Source organism: Lonchura striata, chromosome 14, assembly GCF_046129695.1.
Source record: "Lonchura striata isolate bLonStr1 chromosome 14, bLonStr1.mat, whole genome shotgun sequence".
Taxonomy (NCBI): domain Eukaryota; kingdom Metazoa; phylum Chordata; class Aves; order Passeriformes; family Estrildidae; genus Lonchura; species Lonchura striata.
Window position 1 is genome coordinate 5,434,023 of NC_134616.1, and position 16,047 is coordinate 5,450,069.

Sequence of the window (16,047 nt, forward strand, 5' to 3'; positions counted from 1 at the left end):
GCTCTCGTCGTGGTTATCCACAAGGAATCGAGGGCAGGTGGGAGGAAACCTCTCTGACAGTCTCATCCCTGCAGAACTTGATGTGTTTTTCCTCCACCCATCCATAATCCTGCCTAATTGGATGGAAAACCTCCATGGCATTGAGCAGCTGCCTGGGAACTGATGGATTAATTACACAGGAAAATGTGGGGTCTCTAACCAAGGATCTGCCTGTATGCATCAACATGTACTCACAGCTGGATGAATCTACAAACAAGGAAAAAGGAGGGGAAAAAAGGGGAAGAAAGGGGAAAAAGAATGAAATCCAAGAGAGACCGCATCGCTCTTGTGAGGATTATATGAATTTGATCAAGAAGAAAAAGAATGGATAAAAGCAGGAAAAAGGAAACCCAGAAATGAGTCTACTACTCTTGGGAAGTTCAAGGGAAGTCCCTGAAGCAGCTGGGACACAGGGAATGCTGCCTGGCTCAGCCAACCCTTGCATTTATCCATTGAAAGTAATTAAGGCACTTCCCCAAATCCTGCTGGAATTAGTGGGATCAGATATGACTCCAATAATGTCGCCATACATCACGGCCAACAAAGCCCTCATGAAAACATTCAACCCCAGCCTCATTCACAGCTTTTTCCCCAAGGAACTCCTCACTGGAGCTCTGCAGCTCTGTGACGGCTGGGCCAGAGAGGGCACAGTGAGGACAATCACAGCTGCCACCACCGGAGCAGCAGCTCCAGGTTTGGCTGTTCACAGAATCCCAGAACAGTTGGAGGGAACTTCTGGAGATGATCCAGACCTAGGCAGGTGACACAGGAACATGTCCATGTGGGTTCGGGGTGTCTCCAGAGAAGGGACTCCACATCCTCCCTGGGAAGCTGTTCCAGGGATCAATGGAAAGAAGCTCTTCCTTGTGTTGAGGTGGAACTCCTTGTGCTGTCGTTTATGGGCATTTCCCCTTGTGCTGGAGCTTGGCACTATCCTCTGACACCCTTTGGAGATATCTGTATGGATTATGAGACCCCTCAATCACCCATGACACCCCAGACAGAAAAACAAGCTTATTCATCCCAAAATCTGCAGGAGGAAGATCCTTGTGGTGGCAAGGGCAGGACCTGAGTGGGGGGCTCAGGCGGATCTGATCCAGTTCCACAACAATTCCTCCACGTGGAGTAACCAGATGGGCCTGGAGCAGGTGCTGAGCCTGCAGAACCTCCCTGGCTGAGGGTTTATGCACTGAAATCAAAGCTCAGCTGCAAATCCGCCAGCAGGGAGACAATGGAGCCTCTCATGCTGCGAGGAGGGAGCAGCAGCTTCCAGAGGAGTCCGGCATTTCCAGCGCTCGGTGCAGCTCAGCTGCACTCAGGGCTCAGCTGCAGCCACATTCCTGCCCCTCTGGAACATCTGTTCTCCTCTCATTAGTGCTGGCCCTGTTGTGTAACACAAGGAACTCTGTGAGATTCCTGAAGCTCAGTGTGTGACCCGGGGCGTTCCGAACAGCCCCGGGTCTCAGGAGTGGAATTCAGACGGAATCACCAGTCACTTCCAATAACGTGGCTCGCTGCTCGAAGTGCAGCTGGAAAAGGAGCTGAGCTCTGGCCAAGTTTGAGCACAGCCCCTGGGAGCTCAGAATCCACCCACAAATGCAGTCAGAGCAAGTGTCTGAAAATGCCACCGAGGTGACAGTGACAGAGAATTCCTTCTCATCCTCAGCAACTCCAAATTTCTCAGTGGCCACCCCACGGCCTCATCCCAACCAGGGAAAGACAAAAACCCCCAGAGCAGCTCCAAGGATGGACCAGATCAGCAGCACCTCATCATAGCTTTGAAAAGTTCCAAATAATGAAGCAGAGTTCCTTCTGGAACAATCCAGATCCCACCTGGAAGGGCTGCTGAAGAAGCCAGGGGGCAAAAGGAGGTTGTGGATGGGTCAGGACACACCAAGCATTATTCCACTGTGATCCCTGTAAGTCAGGATAATTCCTCACCCTGGACACCACACAACTGGGCTTGGGTCTCTCCCAGCTTTTCCTATTTAACATCCAGCTGGGACAGCAACATAGCAGAGCTCTCAGTGAGGAATTCTGGACTTCAGCACAATCATGGAATCATAAACTGGTTTGGGTTGGAAGGGACCTTAAAGCTCTTCCCATTCCACAACCTGCCATGGGCAGGGACATCTTCCACTATCTCAGGTTGTTCCAAGCTCTGTCCACCCCAGCCTTGGACATTTCCAGGAGCATCCACAGCTTCTATGCACAACCTGTGCCAGGGCTGGAACAGGGCTGGAACCAGCAGGGAGACCCACTCTGGGTTTTTAGGGACAAGACCTTAAACAGATCCCTGTTATCATAAACCTAGGAATAACACAGAGATAGGGATATGTAAATAAGGTGCAGCCTTAATTTTATTACAGTAATAACAAATACTGACAGCAACACCCTAGGAAAGGGATGAGTTTATCCCCAAAGATTAAAACATCCCATTATTCCCAATTTCTCCCATTTAGGAGGAAATCACAGAGAAATTCTGGGGGAAATCAGTAAGAAGGAGCACTTTGTGGTGAGCCTTTCCTTCTGGGAGCGTCTCCTGTGCTCCAGGATCCAGGAAATGTCCAATATTTACTGCGTGCTCATCACCATGGTTTCGGAGCACAATAAGGCTCTATCGCCCTGCATCCATCTGTGTTTCTGGGAATGCTGGGGCTTTGGGAATTGCACGGGGCCAGCACAAAGGCACCCATTGTTCTGGAGGCAGAGGGACGAACCTGCCCTTTCCACAGGAGAGGAAGCCAGCAGGAAAAGTTGCTATTGTGAGCTGGATATTTAAAAAAACGAGGAAAAAAAAGTCTGATTGCATCGTCACTGCAGCTGGGTTGGGAAAGGGAATGGCTGGGACAGGCCACCTGTGGGACTGGGGGCTGCCCAGGGGGACCCAGCACCCCCAGCCAGACTGGCATCAGCTACCTGCTAAACCATCCCCAAAACATCCAAAATTCATCCTGAACCCACCCTAGAAGTCAGGCTGGCGTCAGCTACCTGCTACACTATGCAAACCCATCCTAAATCCATCCTAAAAGCCAGGCTCTCACACCAGCTACCTGCTAAACCATCCAGAAAACACCCAAATTTTACCCTAAAACCATCCCAGAATCACCCTAAAACCATTCTCAAAGCCAGGTTCTGGCACCAGCTACCTGCTAAATCATCTGAAACCCACTGTAAAACCACTGTAAGACCATTCTAAACCTATTCAAAACCCACTCTAAAACCATCTTAAAACCACTGTGAAATCACCCTAAAACCACTGTGCAAATCCTAAGAGGGTGAAACTGGACCCACATCGCTGGAGCATCACTTCCAAAGCTCCAGGTAGGAGCAGGGATGGGGAAAAGCTTTAAATCCCCCAGAATTTCATTCTCCTTTCCACCCAAAGCCATTTGCAGTGCTGGAGTTCTCCTCCAGGACTTTCCTTGGCAGAAAGAACTGCCAAAGTAGTAGGAACCAAATTGTTGTCAGCTTAAGGCCAGCCATCTGCTCAGCTTCTTCCCAGCTGCCATGCTCCCAATCAAAGCCTGGAGAACAATCCCTGATGTTTCTCACCAAGCTCAGTATGAAAAAAATCTAGGAAGGAAAAAAAAAAAAAAAAAACAACCAACAAGCCAACAACTCCAAACCCAAAATGCAAAAAAACTCAGAAACCAGGAAAGCAGCCCGGCAGGGATCTAACTGGGAACAGAGATGAAAGTAGGAGAAAAAGAAACTATTTTATTTGTTTAAAACAATGTTTTTTAAAGAGTCCTATTGACATCTGCTTTGTAAATGCTCTGTCATTATTTATAACCTCCAGAGCACGGAATTGTCTCTGGAGTTACAACCATGCTACTCCCAGATTTTGGCTTTGTTAGCAAAGAGCCAGCAGCATTTTTACTGGCACTCTGGGAATAGAGATCTAACATTTCATACCCAGTTTATTTAAAAGTGGACTAATTTAACATCCTTGATGGTTCCTTTTAGCACAACTGTTGCTAATTAGCAGCTCCAGAATGATTTGTTCATCTGGGAGCAGCAGCAGTTCCACGGCAGCATAAATACACCAGGGCAAAAGGGAAGGAGGGGGAAAGGAGAAAATAGGGAAGAGGCATTGGAGAGGGGCAGGATTTAGAGAATTAAAGGAAATGAAGCAACAGGTGGAGATGGGAACACTGAGAAGAGGCAGGAAAAAAAAAGTGGAAAGGGATAATCCTGGACCTTGAGAAGCTGGAAAAAGTTGTGGCAGTTTTTAAAGCTGTGCAGAAGTTGGATCTGGTGGCATGGACTGGAAAGTGGCTTCAGGATGATGATCCCAGGGCTGGGACAGGCACCAGCCCCCAGTGATCCCATGGGATGCCCCAGGGCTGAAGGGATGCAGGGACAAGGAGAGGGACCTTGGCCAGGACACGACCTCGGCTGCTTTAAGTGGCCCCAGGGCACCGTGGGTGCAGGGCCACAGCCCAAAATTAAGTAAACCCAACCATAAAACATCTCAGGGGCCAGAAGGCTGAAAGCAGAGTCCTCCAAGGAGGAGCCCCTGAAATTCCAGAGTTCTGTTGGAGAGTGACAGGATCCAACTGATGGCTTTGCACACAATTTTCCTTGGATTTTTTAACAAAGAGGCATCAAAGCAGCTTTGCTGCTCCCACGTCCCATCCCTGTGGCTCCGTGCTCTGGACACAGCCAGGACCATCACCCTCCCCTGGCTGCACAGAACCAGCTCTGCCCTGTCCCAAAATCACCTCTTGCACAGCAAAAGGCTTGAAAGTAAATCTTCCAAAAAGAAAAAGCTTTTGGGAAAGGGAACCATATTCTCCCTGATGTTTATAAATCACCAAAGCCAGCCTGTTGCTGGTACCAGAATGAGCAGGACTGGGAAGCTGGGAAGGGTCTGAGCAGCCTCCCTCCTGCCCCAGCCTCCATGCTCAGATCACTTTGGTCTTTCCCTGCATGTGTAAAAGCACTTGAAAGTTCATAAAATTAATTCCAGACAAATATTAGCAAGGCATCAAGTGGAAAGCACATCTTCCTTCTGGGAATTTATAGTTCAGCCACTTTTATCTTCAGGAGGCTCTTTGCAGATCAAAGATTTGATCAACTTTCCCTTTGCGAAACTCATGAAGAAAATGGTGTTATCAGGACCATGACGTGGCTTTATTTATTAGTTTAATGATTCATTGTCCTGCCCTGACAGTAAGATTCCTTCACAAAGGTCTAAAACAAACAGCCTGAGTTCCCCAAGGCCGTGGCTCTGTTTGTTTCTTGATTTTATGGTTGTTACAAGGTCAAGCCCTGCCCTGACAGCTCCCATTTGTTAAGTGCAGCTCTACAACCACCACAGCCAAACATGGGGCAACCACTTGCCAAAGCCAGAGGGACACAACCTGTCACTCTGGCAGTTTTTCCAGTCTCCATCACATGTAGGGTCAAAATCCCTAATTTTCAAAAAGAAACAGGTAAGAATCACAGGATCAGTGAGGCTGCAAAAGGCCTCCAAGACCACTGAGTCCAACCTGTGACTGATCCCAGCCCAGGAATGGGCACTCCAAACCTCCCTGGGCAGCTCCTTCCAATGTCTGACCGCCCTTTCCAGGAAGAAATTCCTCCTGATGTCCAACCTGAACCTCCCCTAGCACAGCCTGAGGCTATTCCCTCTCCTCTTGTCCTGTTCCCTGGGACCAGAGCCTGACACCCCGCTGTCCCCTCCTGTCGGGGAGCTGTGGAGAGCCACAAGGTCCCTCCTGAGCCTCCTTTTCTCCAGGCTGAGCCCCCCCAGCTCCCTCAGCTGCTGTTGGGACTCCAGACCCTTCCCCAGCTCCATTCCCCTCCCAGGACTGGATAAGAGTGGAAGTGCTCTGCATTTCTGGAGCGACTCAACTCTGAGCATCCAGGGAACATCAGGGAAATCAGGGAAAGGAATGCCAGTCATGAAAGGACAACACTGGGCACAAGGGTGATGGGCAAAACCCTCGTTAGACACCAACCTCCAGCCTCCCTGTCTCTCCTCAGCAGCTCTCTGCACATCTGGCAAGGCAGAGGCAGCCTGAGGGATGAAGCTGATCCCTCCCAACATCTGCCGGCAGCGCTCCATCGACACCGCTCGCCTCCAGTGGGAACTTGCTACTACACAAGCAACTGGTGAAGACACTGGGATAGATTTCAAGGAGACTGGGAAAAGGACTGGGATGCTGCCTGAGCCATCTGAGCACCAGAGAGACACCAGCTCCAAAAGTGAGGGCCCACACTGGGCTGGAATCACTCAGGGAGTCTGTACCAAATGCATCAGACTTGTCAGCATTCCAGGCAAGAGGAATCCAGGGAGTTTCATCAAGTTATTTCTTGGAGCAGAGCCCCAGGGAAATGCTTCTCCACTGTGAAACTGCAAAGGTTTCAGGGGAGATGGGAAACTCACAGAGCTGGACTGGAAAACTAATGATGATAACAGAGTAAGGACTCGGGCACAGAACCACAATGGGCACAGAACCACAATTCCATCAGTTCTGTCCCTGCTTTCCCTTGCATCCAGTCCTTTCTGCACTCCTATAAAAGGGGATCTGTTCTTTCCTGCAGCAGGGAAGCACAGGAGCTCTTCCAGGAGTTCATGCTCCCGTCTTTGTGTCATGACAATCATGGAAAGCCAGGACTGGAAATCAAATTCCTCACAAAGAAATCAGGAACCTTTCTGCTCTTTTAATCCAAGCTTTGTACAACTTTGCCTTCCCTTCACACGGGCTTTGACCCCACTTGAGACTCCACAGCATCTCAAAACCCCCTTAAAGCAGTCACCAGTTGGGGATGCAGATGTTCCCAGCTGTTTGTTGGATTGTGAAAAGCTCCTTGATGATTTTAAGCAAAGTTGGATGTGTGTGTGCAGGACAACAAATAAGAGCAAACAAGTACAAGTTAAAACTTTAAACGAGCACAGTTCAAGGAGTCAAAATGGAATTCCTAAGCAGCATTAATTCACCCTACAGCTTCAGAAATCAGAACTCCTGGAATGTCTGATCTGGGAGGGGACCAAAATTAGGGAGAAACTGAGCAGGACTCACCGTCGGGCCCTTCACTGCCTTTACTCCTTTTATTCCGACGGACACGTCTCCCTTCTTCTCCAATGTGCAGCTTCTCCTCGGGGTGAAAGAAGTTCAGCAAGGCCAGCTGTAAGGAGAGGGACAAGTTTAATCATCTTTGCATGGCTGGTTCAGCCAAGCTGAGAAATTAGAGTCTAAATGCCAAATCCTTTCCACAAGGATGAGTGGGAGAGTCGAGGAGGATGTGAAACGGCTCCTCACCGATCTCAGCTCATCCCAAGTCCCCTTGGAAGCAGTTTAGGACTTGGGAAAACTCCACCTGAGGGGTTCTAGCATGGAGAATCCTTCCCACAGAGATGGGGGACTGCAGGTCAGGGCTGCAGGGAGACCTATGGCTGGAAATAATCAAACACCTCAAAGGCCGACACGATAATTCCTAATTTTTCTCTGCAGGACTTGCCCAATCCTGGTGCTCTTTCTCCAGCATTACTCACTGCCAGTAAGTTTTTCCTCTCTCAACCTCTTCTCCGCAAGCCTCATTAGCTACTGAGATTCAAAGGTCTTCAGGGACCTTTAAATCCAACCCAATATACCCATAAATTAACACTTTAAACCTACAGCAACATTTGTAACACAAGATTCGCCAGGAGGCAAAAGTTTTATGTAGCGACCTCCTATTCAGGAAAAAATTGCTGCTGCCTTAAAAAGTCTTTAACAGATCAACATCCCGACCCATAAATTGGAATTTGGGGTTAGAAACCAGAATCCCAGCTACCCCTGGGTGTGGCAGCTCATCACCAGTGGCATTTTCCTGTTATTTCTACTTCATTAAAAAGGGAAGTCAAAGATCAATTAGGGACCAAACACCTTCTGTGTGTTACTGCATCCAACAGCCACGGCTGCTCCCTGCTCCTACCAGGATGGGGTTTTCTTGCTCAAGAAACCCGATCTGCTTATTTCAGCTGTAAATACACAGCAAAACAAAAACACAGCCCAAGACAAGAACCAGGAGGCTTCAAAAAGCGGCCCCAAAGGTTATCGAACCCATCATTGTTCTGAGAACAAAACCTGGGGCATCAAAAGCATGTTTGAAAGAGCAGAGAAGAACAAACACCTCCCTGAATTGCCGGGCTCGTTAAGCTCCAGCCCATAAAAGTCTCTATCAAGAGCAATAATCGCAAAAGGCCCTTGGCTTTTCACGAGCCCCAGGGCTCTCACCTCCCCTTCCCCTGCATTCCCAAGGTATTTCCCAAGCACAGCTCCCCTCCCAACCTCAGCATCCTAGTCCTTCACTCGGATTTTACATCTGCATTTTGCTTTTCTTCAACAAGCTCAGGTGCAGTCTCACAAACAGAAATATTTGGAAACTCTTTCGTTTCCAAAGAAGAATTCCCCAAAGCATTTCTCAAATTCCCAAACTGTTGCTATTTCCTTCTGTGCAGGCAGGTCTGCAAAATTCCTGGGTGGTTGTCATTGCAATGATGTTGTGGCTGAAAGGACTCCGAAATGCTGTGGGATGACCTGGGATCAGCTTCCCAAAGTTTCAATACTGGGCTTTTAAACGTCCCTGAAAGGCGTGAGTAATGCTAAGTAAAACTCATCTGCCTGAGGAAAGCCACTTACAGGGCTGGACGGACAACTGAAGGTTTATAACAAGGAATAAAGGGCGAGATCAATTCCCAAAGCACCACGTTCCCAAAGCTCCCACATCCCACTGCACTGCCCCAGGTGTGGAACACTGGAGCAGGATGCTCCTGCAGGCACCACCAGCACCTTTCCCAACACACCACAGCACAGCCAGGGATGAGAAAAAAGTGAATTTCTCTTTAAACCCCTTCTTTAACTCACGTTGAGACACTGCAGAACTAATTGAAAAGTGCAAAAGTAAAATTTTAGGATTCTAGATTAGGGGTTCAAAGGGGCCAAGATGGAGGAAATTGGGTGTGTCTTGTCCTTTTTCTCCTCCTTCATGCCCTCCATGTTTCACTGTGGTGTTGGCATTTTTCTGTTGGTCCAGGCTGGGGACACACTGTCCAACATAGGTGACAGATATTGGCATGTTATTGTAAATCCAGCCCAGGGAGTTTCTGGTATTTAATGTTTGTAACATCCCACTGAGGGCAGAGCCCCACACGCTGCCCTGCAGGACAGAGCTGGGCAGGGCAGCAGAACATGTGAGAGATAAACAGAATAAACAACCTGGAAACCAGCACAGACCAATTCTGGCTTCTGCTTTGGCAGTGGGCTGACAGACAGAGACTTTCTACAATCTCGGAATCGTCAATACCACAGATTCTGACAGAGGGAATGCTCAGATCCCTGGGGAGGGCAGGGGCAGGCAAAGGGTGACCAAGCCTCTTGCAGCCCCCCGAGCTCCCGAAGGCCAAGCCCCTCTCCGGGGACTCAAGGGCTCCGTTGTTCCAGGGCTGCAGCTGCCCGAGGCCGGGGGATGCTCGGCCATGAAGGGCCCGTCTGTGTCCGGCTGGGAGTCGCGGCCGGCACCGCTCGGGTGCTCTTTCCATTCACCACCCCGAGACAGCAGTGATGACACAAATTCCTCCCTGTCAGACCCCGGCACAGGGTGCCCAGAGAAGCTGTGGCTGCCCCTGGATCCCTGGAAGTGTCCAAAGCCAGGTTGGGACAGGGCTTGGAACAACCTTGGATAGTGGAAGATGTCCCTGCCCATGGCAGGGGCTGGAACAAAATCATCTTTAAGGCTGCTTCCTTCCACTGCATCAACCCTGGGCTCATGGGGCATCCCAGCTGTGCCACCTTCTGGGGAGCTCTAAAAAGAATTCTCACCTAGTCAATGATTTCACTGAAACTCCTCATCCTCAAAGTCACAGAGAGCTGATTCTCTCAGCCTGTGCACTTTTGGAGCCAGAGAATTTTTCAGGAGACAAGCACACACAGATTCTTTTTTGGTAGCAGGTATTTTCCCTGCACAGTCTAAACAATCCCCATTTCCCTCCTCCTCCTGCAAGCTAAAGCCCTCAAATCACTCTTAATTTTAGAAACACAAGAGAATCACTATAGGATGCAAAAAGGTCAAAAAGCCAACACAGGAAAAATCCCAGGGGAAGGCATTCCTCAAAATAACCTGGGAAACAATAGCACAGGCACGGCTCGCCAGAGGGAATCGGATCTGCCTCGGTTTCTCTGGGCAAAATAAAGCAAAACAAAGGCACACAGAGCTGGTTTTCCCTGCAGAACCTGCCTGGGAACATTGGACAAATCTGCTGGAGGATGGATGTCAAGGGAGCACAGTGGGAACTGCCAAGTAACAGGGCCTCTCAAATTCATTTGTAGGGTGGACACTCCACACTCCATGCAAGTAAAGGATAAAGAAAGGTATTATCATTTTTCATAAATGGTATTCATAAATGATATTTCATTATTTGTCTTGTAACTCCAGGCCCTTGTCAAAAGTCTCTTGACGAGCCACTGGACACCAAGGGAATGTATTACCAATGGTCAAACAGTTTCAAAGGAAGGAAAGTGGGAAAATACAACCCACCCCATGCAATCATGCACAAAGGGTGGATTTTTCCTTAGGTTAAGTTGGTAGGAAGAACAAGTGTCTTTCTGCAGAAGGGAAAAACACCCAAACCAAAGCAAAAAAATCCCAAAGATTTTCTGCCTCTAATGGCTCCCAATTTTTCCTGACAAAGCAAGTCCAGCTAAAGATCTCATCCAGAAACCACAGCTCAATCTCTTAAATCATCTTAGAAAAAAAGCATGAACTCACCCTCTTGCATGAGTGTTTAACAGGATTGTAAAAGTCAAATTCCCTCTTCCTTTGCAGTTTGGGAGATCAGCAGTGTGAGGAGCCTAAGAACCAGCCCAGGCTCTGCAGCAACATTCTCTACAAGCAATATTGTTGTTTTTCTGGTGCTCTCAAGTTCAGCCTGTGGTTCAGAGGAGCAGCTACTTGAATATCAGCCCCATTGTCCTCCAGAGCTTTGCCTCTGGTCACACGTGGTGCAAAAAGAAAAAGATCAAGTAGATAATCTATATTCCACCAGCTCAGAAGGAAGCTCGAGGAGTAGCTTTGCTTTATTGAAATGAAACCCCATCACACATATTTTAAGAATTGTTTTTGTCATCATTTCTTGCTCCTCATAAAAATGCAAGGAGCAAATGAGGGAACAATTCCCATTTCAACGTGACACAACTTTGACACCATGTTCTGTCTGCAGGACAAGCCACAGCCCTGCCTGCAAAACTCGTGGAATGTGATCAATGCCACGAGGGGGAGGACCAGAGATGGAGAGAGCAGAGATGGTACAACCTCCACTACCCACCTTCCTCCCCAGAGATGGTACTCCCAGCTGGCTGTGGGAATCCAGGGCAGGTTCCACACCATAACAAACCCCTTCCCTCAGCTTTTTCTGCGTGAAGCTCCAGTTTGGTCCTCACCTTCAAGATGCCCAGAACTCCTCTGGTCCCTGGTGCTTCATCTCTGTCATCCTTCCCTCCCAACGCCAGCCACATTCCTGCTCTTTCCAGCTATTCATCCTGAAGCCCAAGATCCCAGAGGCACAATCCTTCACCCTGGAGTTGATAGAAAATCCCAACTCTCCCTCATTCCAATCTGCATTCAAGGATCCTCACTGGTTTTCAGACACAACAGGAAACTTCAAGAGCATTTTCCACACACAAAGCTGTTCTATAATCCCAAAACACCAGCGGTGCTAAGGAGTTTATCCAGGCAGGAAGTTTGGCTGGGAGGAGGGACTGAGCTCTGGCCCAGGCAGGAGCTGTAGTGGCAGAGCCACCTCCCTCCCACCAGTCATGAGGAGCTTCACAAAAATGACAGCCAAGGAGTCAAGGGAGTATTTGACCACTGGAACACAGAAATTACCTTGGACTTGGAGATGGACTATGGAGTGCCATGGACTGGGGGCACAGCACCTGCCAGCGGGCAGGAACTCCCATCTCAGCACATCTACACCCTGAACATGCCACCAGTGCTTTTGGGAACACGATTTGAGATGCTGCCAACATGCTGAGCACTGGGTCAACATCCTCTCCCAAGGACTGTGCAATCCCAGTTTGGAGAAGGCCAGGGAATGACACTCTGGGTCTTCCAAGCCCTCCGGTAACAGACACCGACTGGAGACCAGTGGAAGAGGAGGGAGCAGGTTGTCCCAGGATTTATTGATATTTTGCATTCATTACCCAGGAAAGCAATGGTGTTTTGCAGGACAAAACCCTAAATCCAAATGCCAGTTCTCAATCCAAGCCAAAGCTATGGACACAGGGAATTAACTGCCATCAGAACAATTAAAACACCTTATAAACTTCCCTTCAGATCCAAAACCTTCCCTCTCCCTTCCTCCTCTTCATGTGGAACTGAGCTTTAAGCAGACCTATGACAGCAGTGATCACATCCTGCAACTCCAAGTCCAAACAGGAATTTCCTCCTTTCCTCTAATCCAAACCTTCCTCATCTCAAACTCGGCTTAGTTCAGTAAGCAACATCCCAAATACTTACATTTCCACTTGATTTTTACTTTCAGTCAGCTCAGGGAACCTGGAGCAAATGCAGGTAAACCTGGCAGGTAAGGAGATGGCAGAGGAGCAGACAGGTGGGTTTGCTCCTCATGGGAGGACCAAAGCCTAACTTTGGAAAAGGAAAGTTCCAGTATTCCTTCAGCAGAGGGAGAATAATCTGTGGAACCTCAGAAACATTTTCTGTCCTAAACCTCCACAGAAAATCGGTTTCAGCACCAAATGGAGCCAGGTCCACAGTCCGAATCCCTGGATTACACGTACCCCGCAACTTTCCCAGACTCAATCACCAAAATTACAAATTTGACCCCAAACCAGCCTAGAAGACAACAATTTGTTAAACGAGGCTGTTTGTCCACAGACTTGTCTAAGACATGTTCCCCTGGAGCTGCCTTGTGAGGAGCTGGTGTCTCCCACAAGGACTTTGATGGGAGGACAATGCCACGGAGGTGGACACAGCTCCAGCTGAGCAGCGGCTGAGGCTTCCCATTCCTTACACCTGCTGGCACTGAAGGGAAAGCTCAAACACAAGCCAGATGTGAGCAGAACAAGGTCAAAGCTGGGTTTAACACTGCACATGAAGACACCTGCAGTGAATTTTTTACTGGTAGCGGGAGTAAGAGATTCCTGCTGCAGGCTCCGGGTCCGGCGCAGCAGAGCCGCGGGAAGTTCCTCGCTGGGAACAGCCTGGTTAAATGCTGAGAGGGATCAATGTCAGCAAGGTAAGGAACTTAAATCAGTTCCTTTTGCCTCCCAAGGAAATCAAATTTAGCTGTGAAGCAGCGCCAGGGAGGGATCTGCTGTCTATTAGCATGAATTCTCAGTTTTTCACATTTTAATTAGCTTTTGTAGCCCTTTTCAGGCCAATTTTCAGCCAGCTGGGCTACGCCCCCCTCCAGATGGAGGTCATGGGTTCTTCTCCTGCATTCCAGCAGCAGTTCCTTCCTTATTTGAGCAGTTATATACCCAAAATATTTATGCATTTTATAAAACACAGCACACACTTCATTTGGGGGATGAAGCAATTCCGTATAATTCCTCTTCCTTTCTCCAGATGCACCATTGCTCTTGCTTCTCATGACCTGAAGCTTCTCCAGCACATCCAGGACAACACGAGGTCAACAGCACAATCCTCCTCAAACCAGAATCCCTCTTAAAAATATTCCCCAAATCAGGAGCTGCTCCAGCAAAGAGCTTCAGGGCCCTGCTGCTTCCCTTGCAGCACCTTGGTTCCCTGCAAAATGAAGAACTGGGCTCTCTCCAGCCTGAAATCCCCTTGGGGCTCCTCCTTAGGAGAAAAACTCCTTTTGCCAGGTTTGGAAACACTTTTAGGAATACCTGGAAGGTCCTGCTGGTCATGGCAGGGACAATGACCTCAACTGCTTCCACAACCAACATAACACGGACCATAACGTGCACTTGGACCATTGCCAGAGGGTGCTTTGGGTCACCTCCACTGAAGGTGCTTCTTTGCCACCAACTCGTTCAACTCCCACCAATTCCAGGTGTTTCTGAAGAGACAGGAGCAGTGAAATCCCCACATCTGGGAAGAGCAGCTGATTCAATGAACAGTCCCCTTTTTAAACCCATCTCCAAAGCAGACAAACACTCCAGGTGGCCAGGCCACCTCTTCCTGCAGGAGGTGGCCAACCAGATTCTGCTCTGGAGTTTTCCATTGGGAATGTGGCTGCAGGATCCAAATTTATGGCATTTTTCAGTTCTCTGGTATTTGGCCTTTCTACATAACCCCCTTGCCTGGAGTGGGACCATCTGCAGCAAAGAATTGGTTTGGATTCACTCATGGAGATGGATCCATAGGGGAGAAAGTTACAGGAGAACATCTGTCAGACACTGGAACTGATGAATTTCATTCTGCCCCTGCTCTCAGATAACCCCTCCTTATTGTTTTTTTTGGGGGAAATCTACAAAAATCTTCATAATTTTTAAATCTTTCTGCTGTTCAGATAATTGATCTGTTTAAGAAGTGCCCAAGGCCAGGTTAATGGGGCTTGGAACATCCTGGTCTAGTGGAAGGTGTTCCTGCTCATGGAAAATGGGTGGAATGAGATGAGCTTTCAGGTCCCTTCCAGGCCAAACCATCCCGGGATTTCATAATTCCATGATAAAGTTTTAAAAATATTTTTCCTTGCTCCATAACAAACCCAAGACTTCCTGTCCGAGCACATTTTTTCCCTTTTCAGCACAAGGGCTTTAAAATCCTCTTTTTTCAATCTGAATGTTAAATTTGGCCTTCGGTGGAGATTAATTTTTATGACGTTTTATTGGAAGAAGAAGAGCGGAAGGGAAAGAAACAGGAGGAGGGAATCAAGTAGTCCAAATTGAATTGAATTAAAATGAAAACAAGTCTGCTGAAAATGTAACACCCACAAAATAATGCATCCATGAAACAGTGTGGATAAACAGCCCGCTGCAGCAACTGGGAAATAATTCAATTATTACCCAGCCATCCACATCAAGGGCGAAGGTTTTAATGGCAAGTCCCACACCTGCAGGGATGCATGGAGTTGTGGTGGGAGACAGTGACTGCCTGGTTAATTCTATACAATAATCTGCTCAAATAAATTATGCTCTGTTGCCTAATTAATCAGATCCCTTGCAATTAACATCAAGGAGCCAATGACCTCATGCAGACAGGATTAAGAGCTCTGCAAGGCTCCGTTCCGGGCACAGCCATGGGAACAAGTCCCCGCAAGGCAGGGCTGGGTGCAGTGCCAGAGATGCTCCTTCATGCAGGAATTGCAAAACTCCTGATCCTGCAAGGACTCCTCGGAAGCCAACTGGACACAGAATGGGAATGGGGGGAAGAGGGAATGTCCCCTCCTCCCAGGGAGGACCAAGGGGCTTCTCAGCAGAGAAGCTGACTGCAGATAAACATCCTGCTTCCCAAAAATTGGATTATAGAAACATGGAATGGTTTGGGCTGGAAAGGACTTTCAATAGTATTTGGCCCACCCCTCTAACACGGGCAGGGACACCTTCCACTAGTCCAGGTTGCTCCAAGTTTTATCCAACCAGGCCTTGAATATTTCTAGGGTTGGGGTATCGATCTCTGCTCTGGGCACCCTGCCAGTGGTGGTAAAAACCACTCTCAGTGTAACTCAAATTCTGCTGGTGTTTAGGCTCCTCCTGGCCTGGCTTCCCCTGCCTGTATGAGCTCAGCAGCAGGAATTGTCTCCTCTGGAAGTGAGGACACCTGGAGCAGCTCCCACAGCCGTGGCACCCACTGACACCACCAGCATTGAGGGGAAAAGAACACGGGATGGATCCTTCCAGAAGCAAACCTGTGGCAGCCAGACCCACCTGCCAGCTGTGCCATCTTCACCCTTGGAACGTGCTCTGGGATATGTGGGCAGCTGAGGGAGTCAGAGGAGGCACGTGGGATCCCTGATGGCTCCGTGGAGTGCCTGGAGCGGTGCCACGGGATCGACCACGAGCAGTGGGCTGGATCTGCCCCACCACA

The 16,047-nt window shown here is 48.7% G+C and overlaps 1 protein-coding gene across 2 annotated transcripts in view; it reads right to left on the bottom strand.

Annotated features, from left to right (window-relative positions):
* Nucleotides 1-16,047, bottom strand: part of EDA (ectodysplasin A) — a 61,695-nt gene that overhangs the window by 18,836 nt on the left and 26,812 nt on the right. For both annotated transcript variants that reach the window (XM_077786630.1, XM_021537742.2), the window contains exon 2: nucleotides 7,074-7,179. In XM_077786630.1, coding sequence (XP_077642756.1) covers nucleotides 7,074-7,179 — 106 coding nt within the window. The remainder of the gene's footprint in view (nucleotides 1-7,073; nucleotides 7,180-16,047) is intronic.